The sequence below is a fragment of the Spermophilus citellus genome (genome assembly GCF_964194105.1).
Source record: "Spermophilus citellus genome assembly, chromosome: 16".
Lineage (NCBI taxonomy): Eukaryota > Metazoa > Chordata > Mammalia > Rodentia > Sciuridae > Spermophilus > Spermophilus citellus.
Window position 1 is genome coordinate 54035321 of NC_138196.1, and position 23719 is coordinate 54059039.

The following is a 23719-nucleotide window of genomic DNA, read 5'->3' on the forward strand; positions in this document are numbered from 1 at the left end:
AAATAAATTTAAAATGCAATAAAGAAAAAGTCCAAATTTGTAAGAATATCCAGTGAGTACATGAATCATATATATAGTACCTGTATGTATAAAGTATAAACTTATAATGTTTATAGTAACCTTGTAGTTTGTAAATTATAGAAACAGGTTCAAATTCTGTGATAGTCAATGTATAGTAATGATATTCTTTTAACAAAAGTAGATCTAAGCCAAGGTTAGTGTTTTTATGACCTTGTTACAAAGAAATTTGCTATTATGAATAATTCAGTACAAGAAGTACTTTTTTCCAGTCCTTGTTCACATAATAGTCACTAGCTATCATGAAAAAAATATAAGGCCCCCAAACCAGAAAAACATTGTAATGAATGGCATAATACAAGGAGTCAATCCTGACTGGCTCAAAAGCCTTCATCACATAGAATTTTTGTCTCTGTTACCTCCCAAAATTCCTCAGGGCAAGCGTGTTTTTTCCCATGGCATAGAAACAAAAGTTTAACAGCTCAGAAGTGGGCGAGAGCTAATAGGGTTGCTTAGTGATGGTTTTAAAGAAGCCTGGGACTCATTCATGACAAAGAAATTCCAGGACAAAGAATTTGGACACTCCCTTGAAGTTTAACAGGATGTGACCTGAATAATATAGAATAGTTGCTTCGTTCTTTGAAAAGTTGAAAAAATGGTCTGATGATTAAAAAGAAAATGCCAAGAACCTAATATTTACTGTAAAATCAACTTAGGACTCGAGCAGTTTCACACTAAACGTTTTTTTAAAAACACTAGATGTGAAACAGCTTTCTAGAACACAGTAAAAGGTAAAATGTTAGACTCAGCATTAAACACAATCAGGCACTAACTGGATTTTTCACTTTTTTTTTTAATAAAAAGAAATCCTCAAATTGATAACTGCCAGTACCTTTGGGACTCATGAGTGTTGCTTCCACAGCCTTCCCTCCATCCCCACACCTGGCTTCGTCAAATGGAAGGCACTGCTCCCCTGTTCCTGCAACTACTTCAGCATTTTTAGTCAAGTCTTTTGCTCCTGTAAGTGACTTTGGGCGATAAATTCTGCGGGTGTTAGTGTCAGAAACGTACAAATCTCCAGTGACTGGATCAGTTGCCAGGTAGTATCTGTGAGCTGGGTTGCTGCTGTAAAAAGGATCATACATAAACATCACAAGAGAGTTACTCCTACTACACATGGGGAATTAAAAGCACAATAAAATAGAACATGAGAAGCTGATTATAAACTGGAATGTATTATCAAAGATTGGAAAATAAACAGTATATTCAACAATGATTTGGGTCAATGTGATCCCAGGCAGCGGTTCTTTGACATTATTGTTTCCCTTCCTGGCTTGATGCTGAGGATTCAATTTATTAACAACCATTCTTAAAAATAATTACCATTAGCTGCAATGTGCTTCTGGTCTAAAACAAAGAAGCAAGTTGTCTACATCTATTTTGGCTCAATGCAAGGCCACTAGTAAACTGTCCCTAAGTGATAGACATGAAGCTTATTCCAGGGGCAGGGTACTTCTAACATATTCTCCAGGGCAGTATAGCATACTACCAATTTCACTCATATCTCATCATTGGGCATTACCCTTTTTCTTCTTGCTACAAAACCAAATCAAACTGAATACCATTCCCTGAGAAAGAAAGCATTGTGTCCATATTGGTTGCTCCATCATAATCCAGAAAAGCAATCTCATGCAGTTATGCCTGTCCAGAGGTAGGGGGTTACCTAGTAACATGAGATCACTGAAACAGAGAAGGCAGTTTCAGACTGCTCCATCCATCAGTTTCATTTCTGAAGTCTGGAAGCTGAGCTGCTTCACAAACTGTCTATGAATTTGGTAAGGTACACACATTTGTTCACAAAATGTAATGCCTCAATTTTATAAATATAAAGCAATGCAAATGCAAAAAATTTTATGTCTCATTACCTGTAAAAAGTTATATGACCAATATTATCAAGGAATGGATAAATTAGGATATGTATCTGGAACTTAATAGTTAATCTCCTTACAAACACTCAACAACTTAGCCTTAAGAATTAATATGCTGGGCACAATGGCACATGTCTTTAATCCCAGAGATTCAGGAGGCTCAGGCAGGGAGATCGTAAGTTTCAGGCCAGCCTCAGCAACTTAACAAGACCCTGTCACAAAATAAAAAATAATAATAATAAAAAAAGACTGGGGATGTAGCTTAGTGGTAGAGTGCCCATGGATTCAATCCCAAGTACTGCGAAAAAATAAACACATAAATAAATAAAATTAAAAAATAAAATAAATAATGGAATTTTGTGCCATGTGTAAATACTGACTTCTGGAAAAAAACAGTAAAAATAGGTTAAATGATTTGGTAACAATAAAAATGTCAACTGATTGAGGGGAATCTACTGGATCCCATGTATTGTTTAAAAAAATTTTTTTTTGTAGTTGTAGATGGACTGAATGCCTTCATTTTATTTGTTTATTTTTATGCGGTGCTGAGGATTGAACCCAGTGCTCTGCAACTGAGCTATAGCCCCAGCCCCCCATTTAACTTTTTTTTGACAAGCTTGGTATTACTAATTCACTCTCATCTTATTCTTCTCCATCTCTTTCTCTCCCTCTCTCCTTCTTTCCACAGTCAGACAGACCTACAAAGTGATATGCTTATTTTATTTTATATGTGAACATCTAAAATATGTATAAACATAACATTACATGAATTTTAATTCTAATAGTGGTATAGCAGTTTTAGCATTACTAATGAGGTTATGTTCTAATAAAACAATTCTCACTACTTTAATGCTCTTCCTTTTAAGCATTGAACATATGGACTTTATTACTATTATAAGAGAGTCTGTAACAGGTTATAGTTTGCACTATTTTTTCTCCCAGTGGTAGAGGAGGGCAGCAGATCCCATAGTCTGTAAAGGCCTCTTGGAGCTCTACAGGACTCTGTGGTTGTGATAATGGTGTACACAAGTTATATACAGGTCTGAACACTTTCAGGTTTTTGGTTTCCTTTACAGACTTTAATATCTTTTAGCAACAAGAGACACATTACTGCAATAAGTCTTGAGTGTGTAAATATGTGTAAAAGGGCAAAAAGTGATTTGAAGAATTCATAAAAAGATGCAAGTTGTTATGGAATAAAAATATTTCAGAACTACTGGGTGACATCAAATGATCAACTTGCCATGCAACTTAGCAAGACCCTGTCTCAAAGGCTAGGGGTCCTGCTCAGGCATCATTTTCTTAAGCTGATGCCTAAAAACTGAAATGCAGCAATACATATATGGTGATTTATTACTTTGTAGTGAAGCAACAAGTTCGTATCAATATACCATTCAGAGCAAAGTTATAGTTGTGTGTGGGCATGTTTGTGCATTTCTACCAACAGTCTAATACTGACAAGCTAGATATTTAGGTAGAAACAGAGTTTTCAGTTCAGTCAAGTTAGGTCTATTTTGAAAGACATGCCATTGGAGAGACTTCGCTAGTCTTTTCTATCTCCCTGATTTTATGTTAAAATAGTTGGTTATGACTTTTTTCTCCCTTACCAGTTGTACGTCTGTGGGCATGAGCTCTGAACCAGATCACCCAGGTTTGAATCCCAGCTTCATCATTTACTAAATGTGTGACTCTGGGTAAGCTACCTAACTTACCTGTGCCTCAGATTCCTTATCTGTGATGGTGATGATAAGAATAGATATTTCATAGAATGTTGAGAGGATCTCAAGAAATACATGTAAAATCCTTAAAAGAGAATCTAGCCCATTATATATACTCAGTAAGAATTAGCTATTCTTAATATTTGCTTTAGCCCTGTCTTCTCTTACATGAGTTATGAGTCTGTTGCCTCATAACTACAAAATATGTGAATGCCATAATTATTGTCAACTAAAGGATGGCTTGCTTTATGAAAAAAATTTAAAAAAGAAAAAAAATTACCTGAACTTGGATAGGTTCAAATTTGTTTCCTTATTTCTGCTTTTATAATATCCTAAAATAAAGCAAGCTAATCTTAAAATATCCACTGTAGCTGGAGCACAGTGGTACACACCTGTAATCCCAGCTACTTGGGAGGCTGAGGCAGGAGGATCAGCTAGTCTGGGCAACTTTGCAAGACCCTGTCTCAAGATAAAAAATGCAAAAGCTAGGGGTCCTGCTCAGTGATGAGACACTTGCCTGGCATATACAAGGCCTTGGGTTCAATCCCCAGCAAACACACACACACACACACACACACACACACACACACACACACAATCCATCTTAAGTTGTTTCAAGAGTAATAATGATATCCTTCATTTTGAGAGCCAACAAACCAGATTTTTGAGGTGGCTGCTTGGGTGACAAACCAGGGTAGGAGATTTCTGGCACAAAACCACTGGACATTCAATCATAAGCTGTTTTCTTAGTACTGGTTTTATTTTATGGGGTCATGATAAGAGAACGTCTGGAACATCCAGGGAACATCTGCTTGTTTCCTGTCTTGACACATTCACTTCCATAAAGACATAGTTCTGAATCAAGCAACATATATCCATGGTTTTAAAAATGTCTGCCAAACGAAAATTCTAATTGGGCGGACAATTCTGTTGTCCAGAAGAACAAATGTGGAGAAGCATATGGACCCCAAGATGAGAATTATTAGCCTCTGGAAATGTTCCCCACAGAATGGTAGGAAATGAGGACTGGATAAATCCCCTATGCTTCTTAGACACTGGCCTCTCCTAAGTGAGAAGAAGGATCAGTACTGCAGTATTAAAAGAAAAAAAGTGGTGCATTTGGAAATTGGTGGCAGAAGATCTCTGAATCACATATTCAATAGGACTGGGATTCAAGGTCATCTGAGTTTAAGCACAGTGAGTTTCCTGACAGGGTGAGCTGGTGCTTGCTTTACAATATCCTGAAGAGCACTAAGAGGCTAGTGTGTTGGTACAAATGAGTAGTGAGTTTTTTGAGCAGTAATACATCTGGTATGAGGATGCGGGTTACAATGACTAAAGACAGTGCAGCGGGGAGCAGGAATGCAGGGATCTACAAAATGCATGGTTTTGGGAAATCTTTGTTCAGCAGTAGGAACACAGAGTATTCTTGTATGATTGACTGAGATATTGCCACTTCAGAAGAGTTTAAAATAACATTACATTTTTGACTAATAGCAGCAAAACCAAAGAAACAGATCAAGTTAAGAAGCTTTCCTATATTGCACCTTGATTCTTAACTCATCCTGAATTGCCTAGACCACCACAATTATCAAGCCATCTTCTCTGCAGTTTTATTCAATTAGACACAGATCCAGTGGCAAGCGCAGGCTGGATATGCTCATTTATTTTGTCATAATTCAGTCGACTTAGACTGGAGAAATATTCGCAAAGAACAAGCCATAGAATAGACGTTATTAGCACTTTTATCTTTTCAGCTGGAAATGGTGCCATAGCCCTTAGCACATAAAGTATCTGAAGATGCATAACAAATTATATTTATGTATAAAAGCAAAACTGACTATTTATGGTAACCAAAAGACTGTTTAGCTTATTGCAAACAGTCAAAAAAGGGATTTGGGATATGGAATTTCCGTGGTTGCTTGATTTTTAAATAGTGTCAACAAGGAGTTTTGAATCAAGTTTTGACAACTTTGTGTCTAAACTCTAATTGATTCAAATTCATAGGCTCTTGATTGACATTTCTTTGATCCTTTAATTGGTAATATAAAATTCACAAAGTTGATTTTTAGTCCTACAAGTTTAAATGCCCCTTGGATGATATTAATTAAGTAATTTTAAGCTTTTTATTTTGGAATTTTATGGAATTGGTATAAGCATGATATAAAATTTAGGAGTTTGTCACAATAATACTGTAAGTATAAAGATGTGAAAATGTTTAGAATATCAAAGAGGAACACTTTGATATTATTATTATTTTTTTGATACTGGGGATTGAACCTAGGGGTGCTCTACTACTGAGCAACATCCCCAAGCCTTTTCTTTATTTTTTTTTTATTTTGGGACAGGGACTGGCTACTTTGCCCAAGCTGTCCTTGAACTTGTGATTCTCCTGCTTAGCCTCCCAGATATCTGGGATTGCAGGTGTATACCACAGAACCTGGCAGAGAAACACATTTTTAAAGCATTCTAAAGGATTTCATTTAGGTGAAAAATCTAATGTTGACTGAGTAGTACTTTTGTCTATTCATTAAAGTGTAGCTAAGGACTTTTATTTTATATAATATCCTGGCAGTACTTATTCATTTGGTATAACAACATACTCTGAATTATTAAAATAATAAGAGTATATGTCTTCATTTTTATTCAATATTTTTATTATTTCTTTCATTAGTCAAATTAATGACACTGTTTATAACACACATGTAAGAGGATCAGAAGCATGCATTCTTCTATTTTATTTAATCATTAACAACTGACAATACCATTCATTTTTATAGATTTAGACATGTTTTTCAGTTTCTGTTTCTTCATATCACTCGTTCCTAATCCTCTCACGGCTATTATGCTACCAAGAGAAGTGAGGATATAAAGAGGCAGGATCTTACTAACCAGTTGAAAGTAGATGATCATAGGCAGGCAAATAGGGAAAGATAGCTGAAAGTAATTTCAAATTTTTAAACTATATGAAGCTAAATGAAGATGCTTCAGTGAGCTGAAATATGTTGATTTTGTTACATCAACTTAGATTAATTAAGCAAATTGAATCTCTATATTTGTCAGTGACATCATCATTTATTTGATGATTTGGGCTCAAAAACCTTGCCCATTTTCTTCACCTTCTTCTTTCTAATCATCCATATGGTACAGCCTCTCCATTCTCTGTCTTCCTTTTTTTTATTGGTTGATTTCCTTCATTGCTGGTTTTCTATTTTAGGTACCTAGAATCTCATGTGCATCAGGTTTCTAATTGATCTTCATGTTCTCCTGAATAGTGACACTAGATTAATCTTCCTAAAAGGCCACGTGATCAAGACCCTAAAATAGTTTCCCACTGTCTATTATCCTGTAGCACAGGAAAGCAACTCCTTAGAGCACTCAAAGCCCTGAGCCATCTGAACTACACCTGCCTTTCTATCTGTATCTCTCATCATTGCCAACATGAATCCCCTGTTCCTTCCAGATGGAACTGATTACTCTCAGAATATCTTGCTCATCTCATCCTAGACCTAGCAACTTTATTTGTTCTACCCCCAACCCCACGGTTGTCCTTCCATCTTACTGTTCCATTTAACCAGACTTCATTTTTAGACTTGGCTCAAATACCAACCCTTCCAGGAAACTTCCTTACCATACTCACATCTCCCAGTCATCACTCTCCTCCCCCAATGTAAAAGCCAATTTTATAATTATCAAACAATAATACTGATAATATTATTTTGTCTGTTACATATATACCATTTCCCCTATTAGACTGTGAGTTTCTGAGAACTCTGAAACTATTGCTATTTATTTGTCATAGTGCCTGGCACATGGTAAGCAATCAGTTAACACTGATTGATTTAAATACAGATGGATGTCAATATAAAACTCAGAGTACTTTGCATGCATGGCATATAAAGGAAATGCAGATGGCCAAATTTATTTAGGATGATTTACAGAGGAGAAAAGTGATGGATCATGAGAGAGGGATTATAATGAGTATCACTGCCGAACACCATGAGTTAGTACATAATAAGTTTATATCATAAAGTGTTATAATAATGCTGTGCTAACCTCAGAGAACTTTTTTTCCAGAGAAAGAGATTATAGCTCTAAGTAACTTGTAAATGATTGAAAAATAAGTCTATCTTTTTACATCCCCAGGCAATCACCCCATAGAAACCTAGCCATTGGGAAACGTAAACACAGGAGGTACGGTGCAGTGGAGAGAACATAATTTAGAGTAATTCAAATCTTTGCTCCCCATTTCTTAGCGCACATCTTGGGGAAGTTACCTAATGTGCTGGAGCCTCCATTACCTCATCTGTAACCCTGAAGGATTGTTGTGAGATCTGCAACAACATATATAAAACACCTGGCACAGTGCCTGGCATGCAATAGGCCAGCTTGTTAAAAGGTAGCTCCTTTGATATTTTTTTCTGTATTGCCTGCGGCATTTTCACACTGAGTTGGTGTGCATACCTGTCTGTCTTTCCTCTTTTCTCCACAGCTACCAAGAATGCAAGGCCAGAAAAATTTTGATATTCTATTGTGGTTTCTAACAGCAGAGCTTTGCATGCTCAGTATTCAGAGGAGATTTAGAGTTAATCTTAGCATGTGACGGAGCCATTAGCTGAAAGTACAAGATCAATAGGGGATCTTGGGAAAAGGTCATGGGACCATGCCTGGTCATGCTGATACGCAACAGCTACACATCTTTCAGTCAGACTTTGGTTTTTATTTGTTAGTTGTCAATCTCTACACAATAGTTAAATGGGATTATGTCGATTTATTCATCTAAAGTACCTAACATAAAATATCACTAATTTTTAAATCTGATTATCATAGCATTAGATATTTAATGGCCAACCTAGATCTAGCAAGTCTGACTTGTCTTGCTTTTTGCTAGCTTTACTTTAAAACATTGCTTTTTCCTTTCCTTTTTTTTTTTTAGTCAAAAGTATCCAGAGAAGCCTTTAATGTACCTTTTCCAGCAGAGTGTACATAGAAAACAGAATATGAAAAACTTTTTGAGCTGAGATATCTGTTCAACTATATTCATCCTTATTTGAAGAATGTATTTTTCCTCATAATAGTGGCAACAAAAACCCCATTTCTTAAATCTAGTAACTCTTCCAATTAGGAGAATAGAAACTGCAGAGATAAATCTTCAAAAGCAGTTAAATCTTATTTAGCTTCAGGACCCACATGCACTGGCATGGATCTCTTCTAAGCCCATTGAGGGGACCTGGCAATATAGTCACATGTTCACATGCTTTTAAAAAATATGCCAAAGTTAAATATTTCTAGATTACCTTTCTTAGAGTCTCTCAAATTGAACAAGATTTGGGCCCAAGAAAACATTACCTACCCTGGATTTTGGTCAAACTACATAGGCCTCCTTAAACTTTCCTACTGTGCCTCAAATTTTGTTTTGTTCAATATGCCTTGAATTATGTAAGTCAGTAATTGAAATTCCTTGTTGTTGTTAAGCAGAGATATTCATCATAGCATTTTTGGTAACAAAATTATTTTATGAACCAACTTGAAAATATTCCTGGAATTATGTCACATGATATATTTGTAATATATAATAAGAATTCACCTAAGCAGTTTTAATTCTTAGATGTTCTGTGATACTGCGTTTCCTCTCTCATGATGATATGTTATTAGAAAACAATTTCAGAGGGTCACATTGAAATGTAAAATGGGCATTTGAAAATATGCAACAACCTTTAAGATGCTTACCTATGTCTAAAATCTTTATTTCTTGGTGGAAGCAGATAAAAAAAGGTAAAGAAAAAAAAAAAAAGCACAGTTAGAAAAGCCTTCTAAAATATAATGAGATAAATACTGAGATTTTAATTAGTTGCATGAAAATTCTCAATTTAAGCAGAAATAACACTGGAAATGACTTTTGCAGGTTGAGCCTTATAAAATAACTGACAGAATAAGTTGATTCCGATAATTAAACAAAACAAGACAGCAACATGCTACTTGCATTACTGGCATTATGGCTAATGAATTGACCCATCTTGAAGATCCAATAACTTAGTAAAAAGCTGTTGGCTTAGGTCGTTTACTATCCTGTCCTGATATCATAGGAAAATATTTTATGCTTTAATTTCAATAATTTTATTGTAAAGTAAAAGAGGAATACCACAGGCCTATTCTAAAGAAAAACAGATTTCAAAAATCATAGTTCTACCCTTTTACTGCACAGAAAATTCACTGAAATCAGTGAGATATTTTATAGTATGTAACTCTATATTCTCTTGTACATTTCCAGTCAAATACATAAGTACTGTCCTTCTAGCTTTAACCAAGAATGATTTCTTTGTATGATAGTTTTAAACACTGGGAAGGTATGTTTAAACAAATAAATTAGTATATCATATTCATGTCTTTTTTAAAAGGCATGTTTGGATTTAATTAACATCCCAAATGAAGGAAAGACATACCTTAGTTCTAAAACGCTTGTTACATTTCCAGAAGGGAATATTCGCCGAACATAGTTGAAATCACCTACATACAGACTGCCATCAATTCCACATGCTAGTGCCACTGGGGCCAATAGCTTATTGCCATCCGCTTGACCATTGCAACTTGGGCATGAGATGCTGCGCCTCCGACCATTGCCCATGATGCTGCTGACAACTGGAGGCTGCTGGGAGATAAACTGATTTTCCCCATTTCCCTTGTACAGTATACCTGGAAGACAGAAAATGCATTTTTTAATGATAAAAACAATAAAGATAAAAAGTAAACATGTTTGTTATAGATCTTACTACAATTAATTGCCTTCTAGATTTATACTGGAAACTTTTATTTAAAGTTCTATTGGTCAAAACACAATTTGAGTCAAATGTATGAAAGATGATATATCATGAGCTATGTAATGCTTTAAATAATCAATAAAAAATAAAGTTCTATTGGAAAGAATACTAATTACATAGTGTAAAATATTACACAATAAAGGATATATTAGAATATATTTTTAAAAGTGCTATGTGCTATGAACTTAAAAAATGTCTGGTTTAAAAAGGAACAAAGGATTAATGTGAAAAATTAAAAACTCAAATTCTTAGCATCAGAAATTCTCAATCTTGGCTACACACTGGAACTGCCTGGGGAACTGTAAAAAATACTGATGCCTGGTTTATACCCCAGGAGATTCTGATTTAATTGGTCTGGTGCAGCCTCAGCATCGAAATTTTAAAAAACTCTCCAGGTGATCTTAATGTGCAACCAAGTTTGAGAACCGTGTTCTACATAATGTTCTCTAGGGAATAACAAGTTTGCCTAATTGTTAATCAATGTTGAAAATATTACATATCAACCTGATTAATAAAAATGTGTCCCAGGAATATAAATGTCTTTCTTATGAATTTATTATTAGGTTTTGAAAAAGTTAAAATATTTTATGGAAAAAAGAGAATATTTATAAAGCCCCCCCCACCATTGTTAATTATCACAGAGGATTTTATTTATTTTTTTGGTACTGGGTTTAAACCCAGGCCTTTGCATATACTATTCATGTACTCTACCATTGAGTTACGCCCCCAGACAATAGGAGCCTAATAAAATTCTACTGTACTGTCAAAGAATATTTTACTTACACTCTTATCTACACAAGAATGTACATACATGAAATTCCAAATGTCAAACATAACAAAACGATTCCAGAAGTCCAATTTATTACCTAAATTGAACTGTAGCTGGGTGCAGAGGGGGCACACCTGTAATCCCAGCTACTCAGGAGGCTGAGGCAAGAGGATCTTAAATTCTAGGGCAGCCTGGGCAATTTAGCAAGACCATGTCCCAAAACAAAAATTTTAAAAAGGCCTGGGAATATAAGTCAGTGGTAAAGTGCTTGTCTAGCATACATGAGGCCCTGGGTTAATCCCCCAGCACAGTAATAAATGAGTAAACAAATAAATAAATAAAACAGTAAAGTGAATTCTGCTTCAAGGCATGAAAGTGCCAACAATTTCACAAAGACAAAACACCAGCCTGCTCCTTTGGTCTTCAATGAAAATCTGAGAAAAAGTCCAAAGGAATATTAAATATTTTCATAGTTAGGAACTAGATTTGAGTTGAGATTCTAACTTTATTCATTTTACCACTAGTGTATATAGATCAATGGTTCTATTTTGGTCTGATATAGACTGGATGGTCAGCTGCTACTGTTCCACCCATATTTTATTTAAAAAACTTTTTTTAAGTTGTCGATGGACCTTTGCTTTATTCATTTATATGTGGTGCTGAGAATAAAATCCAGTGCCTCACACGTGGTAGGCAAGCACTCTGCCATTGAGCCACAACCCCAACCCCTTCATGCATATTTTAAGACACTTCTCAATATGTTGTTATCTGTATAAACCACCTGCTGCTTTGACTTTAGAGCTGCATATATTATGTTTATTGGATGTTCCATGTTTCAAAGCTGTTCTCAGAGCTAATGACTATACTTCTTAGATGATATACTGTTAGAAGAAGAATCCTGTCAAAGCACAAACAGAAAACTTGAGGAAGTGTTTTTTCCTCCACTTTGGGATAATTTTAAAGTGAAGAAGTGATCAGAATAATTATGTTCCCCTTATAGCTCAGAAAATTTTAGGTGTAGTCTGTGATTACTTTTTTAATGCTTTGCTATTTGGGTGATGTAATAATCATAGCAAATTTACATAAAGAAATCAGGAAAGACAAAACAGGTTTATTCAAATTTAAGAAAAAATAATTTAAATAAGGCTGGAACATAACAAGAGATGAAATGCATTTTGCCTTGAATATTCAAAGAATATATTAATGATACCTAAGATTCTTCTTTCTGTGATTACGTTATTTGACAATTATGGAAGGATAATTTCCTATAAGAGCCAGTTCTGTAATTTTCATCAGAAGAATCCTACAAGTCAGCCTACTGCTCTGTGCACCTGATTTATTCAGTCATTACTTTGAACGATTGGCCCTTCATGATTCTCCTCTATTATGACAGAATAGAAAGATGAACATTAGAATATTTATTTCCATGTTTCAGGGTGTCTGCACAAACACCTGTCAGTGTCTACATTTTTACCTTCTCTTCTTCCACAATATATTTCTATAGCTCACCCACCTTGTCAAGATTATAAATCACTTTGTTTATTAAATTAGACACATGTCACTATGGAAACCCACTACTTGTCAAACTGTTCTTGGATGTAATTCGAAATCACAATCAGTTTACCCTGTGACTTACATTACCTAACATTTTAAAATAACATTTACTTTATAACACTTTATATATAGAATTTGGTGAAGTTTGTACATCTGACCTGATATTTTAATATATTATTCTGACTGATTTAAGATGTGTGTCTATATGTGTGTGTATATATATATTTACATTATACATGCATACATAGAATATCTAGACATTTCTGAATCCACCTGAATACAATGTTGGGTGTCAAGTATCCCAACAGTGGCAAATTACATAGGTTTGGATTTTTCTGGAGTCCTTGCTTATTGTCCCTCTACTGGTTTATAATTTCATGGGTAAAATCCTGTTGCTAATTGGTTATGAATTTTATCTTATATTCTCATAATAACTAACATGTATTGAAAGAGGTTACTCCCAGTTTTATTTGTGACTTTTAAAGGAATATGGAAATAAGTACAACTGTGTGAAATAAGATTTTAAATAATTTAATCAAGAGCAGCTACTAGCATGGTTGGTACATGGTCTTGCATTTTGAAAGACCACGATTAGGCCTTATGTTACTAACATAACAGATTGAAACTACCACTGCTTCAGACAACACTGATAATTCAAGAGAAGCTCTGAGATAACATAAGGAGCACCCTCCTTGATTGGGAGTACCACTTTTCCAATGTGTGTGCTGCACATTGCAATAGTCACGAGCTCAGCTCCCAGCCTTCTGGGGTGGGAACTGACAACATCCTGATGTCCAGGACACAACTGGAAAATAAGTATGGCTTAACACTGCTATAAAACAGAAAAGGTATGAAGAGTGTTTCTTGTTTGTTTTTTTCTTGCTACTGGTTTGCTCAGTATTGCTCTCTCTTTTTTAATTTAATTTTTTTTAATTTATTGATTTTTAAAATATATGACAGCAGAATGCATTACAATTCATATTACACATATAGAGCATATTTTTTCATATCTATGGTTATATATCAATTATATTCATACCAATTCATATCTTCAAGATGTCCTTCAGTAGATGAATGGATAAAAAATGTGGCATATATACACAATGGAATAATATTCAGCAATAAAAGAGAATAAAATCATGGCATTTGGAGGTAAATGGATGGCGTTGGAGAAGATAATGCTAAGTGAAGTTAGGCAATCCCCCCAAAACAAATGCCAAATGTTTTCTCTGATATAAGGAGGTTGACTCATCGTGGGGTAGGGAGGAGGAGCATAGGAGGAATAGAGGAATTCTAGATAGGGCAAAGGGTTGGGAGGGGGAGGGAAGGGGCAGAGGGTTAGAAATGATGGTGGAATGTGATGAATATCAGCATTGCTATCTCTTAGAGGTAAGGCAGCATCATTTCAAATACCAGCCTGGACACTACTTTAATTTAAATATACTTGGGAAATTAAAATGCATCCTCTCTAATACAACACTTGTAAAAGGAATGAACATCCAAGCAACAAAAATCTAATGACCATTTATCGTAAACATGTACTTGTATGATATATTCCACTTAACATTCTGAATCTTTCAAAGACCTCTGCAAAGTTAAAATGTAGACTACTTAGCCAACACTGTGAAATTTCCTCCTCTAGCTATTTGTGAAAGGAGAGTAGAGAGTTACTAGCTGATATCATTTAGGATTGGAGACTAAAGCAGGTTACCCTAAGGTTTGATTTTCTAGCAAAGCACCTTTAAATTATCTGACATGCAGACAAATATATGGGGAAAATGTGAGAAACACAATAAAGCCAACAGAATCTGTTTAATATAAACAATATTTATCATGAGAGGAAGGAAGCTGGTCATATTTTGCTAGCGAAGTTTCTCTTTTGGTTTGTGATGTCAGAATCACATTTCTTCAGAGCCTATTCACTTATCATATTATCGGCTCTGCTACAAATGATATTTTTGATTCTTAATTTTTTCTCTGATTATTCATTTATTTTCCCTAATAGTCACAAAGTCAAGTAATAGTACATGTGGCCCTCCTTGAGAAGGAGAATTCTTTTTTTAAAAATACAGTCTAAGTAGAGCTGGAAAAAAAAAATAAGCAAACTGGATACTCAGGGTAGATTAATTAACCAAGAATTAAAAATTCATTAGAAATATTCTGGTAAAATCATGTGGATTCTAATTTTATATTTACTTTAAAAAAATTATCCTGCCTTCATTTTTAGTAAATCTTTCTAAAATACTGTGGCTCACACTCACTGACTGACGTGAATTAGGCACTGTAGAAAAATTTGTGGTGAAGACTCCCACATAGAGACCTTTCATTATAGCACCAAAGTCAGTCATTTACATTCTAATGGGAAAATTACTGTGGTGATGAATACATAAACATTTTAAAGTTCAATAAAAGAATATTACATAGTTTCCACTTTAGGCTTTCAGTCTGTTAAAAAAAAATCTCTTTAGTATTAACTACCTGTGAGCAAAATCTTACCATTCTGAACATCCAGCACATGATGCTTATCTAATGTCCAGCCGCCCATGTTGGAAGCATCTAATTCATAGCCTTGCAAAATGGCAGTCCTCTTTTCCCACAGAGTCAGGTCCAAACACGACTCATATTCATATCCTACTGACACTGGAATCAAAACAAATCACAGTTCATCTTCTCAACTGCAGGCAGAAATGTAATTTATTTTATTATTTTGAAAAAATGCCCTTTTCACAATTGTGTTCTGAGACTATATTTCCACTTATTTATGAGCAGTTTATTTTTTATATAAGAAGATTTGACCATATGAAAGATTTTTAAAAAAATCTCCAAATGTTATTTTCTATTGATTTAATAGAAAATGAGTTTTCTCCCTCACACTACTCTCTCACATGGGGTTCACAGCACAAAATGAAGTCCAGATTGGGAAAGTGGTTAAGTAATTAGGTCAGATAAGTTAGTCCCAAATGTTGATTCGATGATAACAACTAAAAATAACATTTCTATCTGAATAATTAGAGCTGTTTGGTTTCCAAGAATATTTAATTATGAAAAATACTTAAGACAGTGAGGTTCAAAAGAATAGAAAAAGATAGATAGATGATATTATATTTACATATATCAGAAATAAACAATAAACCCAGCAGTGAATTAATATGAACAATTCACAAGTGAAAAACTTTTCAGAGTTCACAGTAAAACATGGATGTTAAAATTCAGAATAAAGTGAAGGGAGAAGTGACAACTATCTGATTTGAATTAATTCAAATCCAAATTACACATTAATTTCAGAAGAGAATGTCTATTTTATTTTCATATAAAAACTAACAGGAAAAAATGATGTTATCCTTTAGTTTCTGATGATCTGAGTTGAGCTTGAAGCTATATCTCGACATGTCAAATTTTGATTGCATTGTGGAGTCCTTCAATGAAATAAGTGGCTTGGTATTTTAAGAGTGTCTTTCCACAGAACTGACTGGTCCTTCTAGTCTAAAGATTGAAATAATCTTAGCACAAATTTTGTTTGATAATCAATTAAATACCATTATGAACTGATGCATGAAAAATAACATTATAGGTTGAAAACATAAAAAGGAGGGTGAAAGCTAGGGAGATTATGCTTAGTGAAGCTAGCCAATCCCTAAAAAACAAATACCAAATGTCTTCTTTGATATAATGAGAGCAACTATGAACAGAGTAGGGAGGAAGAGCAGGAAGAAAAGATTAACTTTAAACAGAGACATGAGATGGGAGGGAAAGGGAGAGAAAAGGGAAATTGCATGGAAATGAAGGGAGACCCTCATTGCTAACAAAATTACATATAAGAGGTTGTGAGGGGAATGGTAAATAAACAAGAAAAAAAATAAATAAAGGAAGAAAATAAAACAGGAAGAGACACAATAAGAAAATAAATAAAAAGGATACAATAACCTGAAATCTCACTCAGACTAATCTTCTATGCGATAATTTCAGCCAGAAAAACTGACACTTTTTTCCTTCTCATCATATGGAGTACATTCCTTTTCCTAAAGTAGGAATAAACCAGTGATAACTTTTCTAGTATGACCTTACTCCCAACTTATTTGGTTATCCATCAACTTTCCACAGGTTGCAATTAATTTAATTTTTTTTAAAGAGAGAGTGAGAGAGGAGAGAGAGGGGAGAGAGAGAGAATTTTTAATATTTATTTTTTAGTTCTCGGCGGACACAACATCTTTGTTGGTATGTGGTGCTGAGGATTGAACCCGGGCCGCACGCATGCCAGGCGAGCGCGCTACCGCTTGAGCCACATCCTCAGCCCCTGCAATTAATTTTATGATAGTTCTAACTCTGAGATAATTTTTTCAATGCAGAGAAGATTTATATGGAACTTACCGACAGCTTCAGATAGACCGTAGACCTTCTGATTATAAGCGTCTGTTTTATCCCATATAAAAGTATAGGCCAAGTTTGGTGAGGCAGGAAACCATTTTTGGAAGAGTCTTCCAACTACAGCTACCATTAGATGCACCTTCATTAAATTAAATGGTATAATGGACTGGGTCATGGTGATCTTGAGAACTGACTTATACCCTGCAGCTCTCGAACTCAAGTAGGAAAGTTTCAAATCTGTTCCTGGAATTGTGGTTTCTTCATGAAGCACCTGCATTTGAACAAAGCAGAAGCTGCTAACTGTGCTCATGTATGTGTACTAGAGAAAATAGATTTAAAAGAACTAGTAGAGCAACTAAAATAAGATGCTGAAGAGTTGCTATTCATAAATACACATTTGAGCTGTTATCTTATTCAATAATTAAAAATAACTCTGCTGCCTGCCTAATTTTCTCCTCCTAAAAGCCTCCTGTCATTTATTCTGAGTTAATCATACCTCAGGTGCTACCCTTCATACAGGAACACTGTGACTGCTCCCTCAGGCTGACATGCACTGACTTGTTAGTGTGGCAGTCCCAGCAGATTCTCACTAACCCATCTTTCACCCCAGTCACCCTGGAGAATTAAAGCCGACATTTGTAAGATAGTTAGCTCAGAACAGGGATATGGCCTGGGCCAAAGATCTAGCCTTCACCAGCTGGCTCATTTAGGGATTAAACCTGTCTGTGCCTGTAGCCTCATCAGCCAATGTGTAGGTCACTGCCTAAAGAAAAGAGTGACAACAAAAAAGATCAACTCATCTGGATTAAATGGTAGTAAATCCCACATCCATGTTGAGAGGTATGGTAACAATAGCACATTCTCATACTCAAATACTGAGCTACAGCTTACCACTGATTTTTGATATCATGGTAAATAAGCTAATTTTAAAAAGCTGGATATAATTTTTCTTAGAGAGTAAATAGTGTTCTTGAGTGTACACATAAGATACTTAATACACACTCTTTGATTTGAAGCTGGACTATAAAATGTTAATGATAGCTGCTTAAGAATTATCCTCTTTGTAAATTCTTAAAAATCATACCCTTAAACCCATTTATTCATCAGTGTGACTAGCTCAATGAATGCCAACAAACTTGTGACATATGACATGCACAAAATATATTATGCTAAAACATTATTTAATATATTTTATGTAGCAAATAAAATTTTTCTAAAGGGTTAAGATTCTCTCTTCCAATGCTCTTCCTAGTTTGGTCAAGAATAATGGTTCTTCATAGGCTTACTACGTATACGGTATAGCACAAGGTTGTAGACTTAGTATATATACTGCAAAGTGCAAGGCTATCTAATGTTCGGGAACCTGTGCCAGGACGCCAGCACTTTCTCAACTAAAAATTTAATAGCATTTTCAAAGGTTTCCTCATATTGCTCCATCAAGATTCATTATTCAGATAAAAGACTGCCTTAACAGGTTAGAAAAAAAATTCAGAGTAGTGATTTCAATGTTCAGTATTATCCTCCCTCCCTTCCTGACACTTCTCGTGTAGAACAGTTAGGAATGATGTACACACATTTGCCACCTCCAAATTTTAATAATTTATGTAAAACTCCTGGATACTAAACAGCCATCATTTCACTATAAACAATCACATGGTTGGAAATAGCATAGATGAATAGTCTAAACAAACTTCCACTGTGGCTGGCGAGTCAGTGTTGGCATGAAGAAAGGTGGGATGAAGTCTAATAGACTTAGAAGGCATTGCTATAATAGATACAACAATTTATTACAGCTGGGGTTTTCCTTACTAAACATGCTGACTGAATTCAGCCAGAGAACTGTCTTAAACAACAGTTTATGAATATACAGAAACTTTTTAGAGCTCCATTACACCAAGGGAAACCATGAAATTTAAGATTGACAGCACTTGTATAAGACTGTAGGATGTAGGGTAAATAATTTGAAGAGAACTTCTCATGATCAGGGTGAAATACCAATACGTTAGGTTGCAAAATAGATTTCTGTGACTCCTGAGTTGCCCTAGAAATATGTGATTGAACCCTGAAGTGTATAATTTATTTCCTCTTATTTTCAAAATAATTTCCTATAAATTTGATAGGCTTTCTATATGTAGGGAGTCTTACATTAATATGTATTTCCTGTGACCTGCTAGAAGTTGCTTCTCTATTTCAAAAGAGCATATGCTAGTTCTAATTTTAATAACTGATTATTGTCTCTGTCATGGTTAACCTACTTCTATGGAACAAATATCTATAATTTAGTTCATTAAAGCATGCATTTCTCCTATGTAATTTAATCTTACCATGTTATATTACATTACTAGGAAAAGCAAATCCTGCCAAAATAGGAAAATAAACCATTAGGCCTACTTTTACCAGCTGCATCAACTGTAAGCCCCATTCCTGCTTGACCCCATTAAATATTCTGTTAGAAACTACATTCTGCCAACGCTACTTTCCAAATCTCTGTCTAATCTATTGCCTCCTCTCTATTTCCATTACCTTTGTGATTGTTAGGCCCTCTCCATCTGAGGCCTGGGCATGTGTGGAAATACAGTTAACTGGCCTGTTCTTTGACTTCTTGGTCTTTTGTATCAATTTTGTCACTTGACTTAGCTTTAGTGAAATGCTGAAAAAACTTCCTTGGTTCCTTGGTTTCAAGTTGCTTAAGGAATTCAAGGTCTCCCTTGGAAGGTATTTTAGCAACATACATAATCTGGCCTCAGTACCACCTCCTTCCTCTTTCTCCTTACATAGCTTACATTTAAATTGTTCTCCAGTTTTTATATAACAGTACCTGTTTGGACCACCACTCTGTTGCTCACACATTTTCTTTGATATGGAATATGCTTCCCTCTCTTTTCTGCCTTATCATGTTTTCTTTGGTTTACTCAGGAACTGACCTCTTTTGAACTTTCATAGTTGTTTATTCATCACACTTACAATGGCACGATCCACATTTTGCTCTTCTCTTAATCCTAGTAGAGTAAAAATCTTAGATTTTTACTAAATGCTTGCCTACTATATGAGTGAATGGAGAAAGACTCCATGTACTCATGGACTTGTTGACTCTTTAAAGCTCATTTCAATGCCCTGGTTTGCTAGAGACTGCCACTTATGAACAGACACTGCCTCCAAGTCTAGTCTATTTCAGGACTAATAAGTTCAAAATTACTGCAAGATAGAGCTGGAGAGGAAACATTAAACTGAAAAAGATCACAATGAACTTCCTAAAGCTTCAGATCAAAGTCTTCATAACTGCTGTGACCACTGAAGTGTCTCTTTGGCATAACATCTACCTGTGAGTCTTTTTGACCTTTTGTATCCTAGACCTTCCTGACTCATCTTTTGTTATCTTTATCTCTATGTCCCCCTGAGGGGGCTCTCATCCCATGCTTTAAGTATATTTATATGCTGATGACTCTCAAATTTACATCTTCATTCTTACACCTCTATTTCTTTCCAACCAACTGTCTTTGTCTAAGCCACCATCATTTCTTCTGTTGACTAGCTTCAATCCTTGCCTAATACAGAACATTCTCAGCACAGTAACTACAGAGATCTCTTTAAGAAGAAGGTCAGCCTAAAAACCTTCAATGGCTTCCAATTACTCAAAATAAAAGTTTCTATCTTTTCCATGGCTTCCAAAGACCTGTAATTTATGTACTACTATCTTTACTCATATTGGTCTCTTTGCCACTCCTTGAACAAGCCAAGCATGCTCTTCTTCATTGCTTTTCCTTTTTCTTTTCAGTGCTGGGATTGAGCCCAAGGCCTCACACATGCTAGGCAAATGCTCTGCCCTTGAGCTCTACCCCAAGTCCTTCCTCACCACTTTTGAGCTCGCTCTCTCCTTCACCTAGACCACCCTTCAGTTTTCACAGTTCATCCCTTCACTTTCTCAAAAGTCCTGCTGAAAAGTCATCTTCTCAAAGAGATCCTCCTGGACTACACTACATAAAATTGCACCTCCAGGCACTTTATCTTTAAATATCTTTAAATAATCTCAGAACAGCCTGATATATGTATTGTTTAGGGTCACTCTGCTCATGAGTTAGTAAGCTTGTTGAGAAAGGTATTTCATCAGATTCACTTACTAATTTTTCTTATAAAACAATGCCTGGTACAAAACAGATAGGATATTGTATCCATCTAAAAAAATACTTAAAAAAAAGGGATATAGGTCAGTTGGTAGAGTGCTTGCCTCCCATGCACAAGGCCCTGGGTTCAATCCCCAGCACCACACACACACACACACACACACACACACACACACACACACAAATGGAAATGAGAAATATAGGGGAAGGAAAACAATCCTCAAGTATTTCAGTAGATAAAAATGTTTATATTTTAGAAAGTTAGGGCTTTATGAACTACAAGCTATTAGAACTTAAGACACAATGCCAAGCTTTTTAGAAAATATTATCTTGAGAAAACTAATGAATATTTTCTATCAAAAATCATCTTTATCTTTTTCAAAACAATTTTTTACATAAAATAATTAACAGTAAGTGGTTGAGTGTAACTACCATGCACAGTAGCACTTGTTACAATGTTAGCCAGGCTGTCAGGTACATAGAGGCATCAATTTTTTTTTCAACAAATGAATGAATGAGCAAAGACATTACTAGGTGGTTAAATATAAGCTCTTTTTCCATTTAGCTATAACTAATAAATATATGCAGATAAAGTTTGAAGAAAAAGTATTTTGAATAGATTTTTAAAACATAACTGAGTATCATACTATAACAATGTGTACTTTGTATACACACAAATACCACATTCTACAGAATTATTTATGATAGCACTGGAGTCCTCCTGTAACCCTTTTTCAAAATTTTTTGGCAACCACATGATCTAAAAATCTTTTCTGTAAAAGTATTGCTTGCTAGAATATTTTACCTGTGTTTCAGGAATAATGGGGCTGTCTTCAGGAGAAGATCTGAAAAAGGTGGATAAAGGTGATGACACAATAATAGGATTTGGCCTCACAAACCCACTCAGATCACAGCTGGGAATGTCATTCTCCTCTTTCTTCATGACTAGAGTGTCCATCACATAAAAGACATTCCAGGGAATCCACACAGTATGATACTGAGTGAGGAATGGAGATCGTTCAAATACCAAAGTGAGAGAAGCCCCACCATTTGCCACCAAGTCAAACCTAAGAAAAAACAATATATACTCAGTGAATTGTCTGGATCCCGAATAACAACCAACACTTCACCTCCTTAAATTAATATGGTTTATAAAGAAAATCAACTTTTTTTTCCAATGTCAGATCTACAGATATATTAAAAAATAATCATACAATGAGTATTCACATTTATCTGGTCACCAGTATTATAACATTTCCCCAAATTTGCTTTCTATCATTATTTGGAACCATCTCAACTTAAGTCATAGACACAATGAAGTATTACCCCTAAATATTTCAACATGCATCTTCTAAGACAAAGAACATACAAAACCACAATATTATATCATGCCTTAGAAAATGAAATCAACTTTTAAAGCATCTGAGTACATGACTTTAAATCTCTGCTCATATACTCTCACAGGTTTCTAGAATCTAAAAGTTGTTGTCTTTCTATTAAAAAAGACAATAAAACATGATGGGTGATGGAAGATTGTCTAGTCTTATACTTAAAAGACTTCGAACAGAAAGAGTGTGATGAGACTAACTCACATTCCATCCTGGCGGGTAATAGTATATCCATATTCTGGGTAATGGAAAAATGAGACATTTACTCCAATAAGTGGAGTTCCATCAGCAGTTAGGACTTGGCCTCTGATGACGGATGCAAGGCTGTGGGAAGAGCACAAGAATCGGAATGAACATCTGTCTTCTTGGGCTAACATTATCATGATTTATAGATAATTCAACCTAAGGATAAAATAACAGTATCACCCACAACCAAGCGTTATTCACAAAAACCAGACCTGAAATACTCCCAAGACAATGCCCTTTTTAATTCAGTGTAATTTACATTCTATAAATGCCTTGTGTTTACCCTGGGTTTTAATTTGTTGCAATCTGCCTTTTGGAGAGTTATCAAGACCAATAATTTAGAAATGAATTTTTAAAATTATAAACTTTGTGCTCTTTCATAAGTCATACATATGACTTACATGAACAAAAGTATACTTTCCAATTAATTCTGAGGCAATCCGTAAATCTGCAGGGACTAAGAAGTACAAGATTTAAGGGGGCAATAAGGAACATTTGTGCAACAACTTTTAATCAACTGCTGGGTCTCACTGCATTAATGCTGTTAAATTACTGCAGACCCAGGAGTTCTAGTGTAAATCATCTTCTTTTGCTCAGTGAGACATGAGACACCTGCTTTCACTTACTGGTTTATTTTCAGGTCATTACTGCTCTGCAAAGTACCAGTCAAACAGCTTATGCAACCGTACTGCCATGCCGTTAGCAGTTCCATTACATTAATTCATAATTTATATTATTTAGTGGGCTCAGCTAAAAAAAAAAGTACACTTGTGTTTTGCCTTTTGGGTCCTTTC

At 35.1% G+C, this 23719-nt stretch overlaps 1 protein-coding gene across 16 annotated transcripts in view; it reads right to left on the minus strand.

The window, feature by feature from the left end:
• Positions 1-23719, minus strand: part of TENM3 (teneurin transmembrane protein 3) — a 606711-nt gene that overhangs the window by 46826 nt on the left and 536166 nt on the right. For 12 of the 16 annotated variants that reach the window (XM_081269536.1, XM_081269542.1, XM_081269537.1 and 9 more), the window contains 7 exons: positions 22884-23003; positions 22097-22358; positions 17174-17441; positions 15302-15445; positions 10108-10357; positions 9395-9415; positions 911-1143 (listed from right to left, as the gene is read on the minus strand). In XM_081269536.1, coding sequence (XP_081125662.1) covers positions 911-1143; positions 9395-9415; positions 10108-10357; positions 15302-15445; positions 17174-17441; positions 22097-22358; positions 22884-23003 — 1298 coding nt within the window. The remainder of the gene's footprint in view (positions 1-910; positions 1144-9394; positions 9416-10107; positions 10358-15301; positions 15446-17173; positions 17442-22096; positions 22359-22883; positions 23004-23719) is intronic. The other 4 variants (XM_081269543.1, XM_081269541.1, XM_081269538.1 and 1 more) reach the window with 2 other exon arrangements.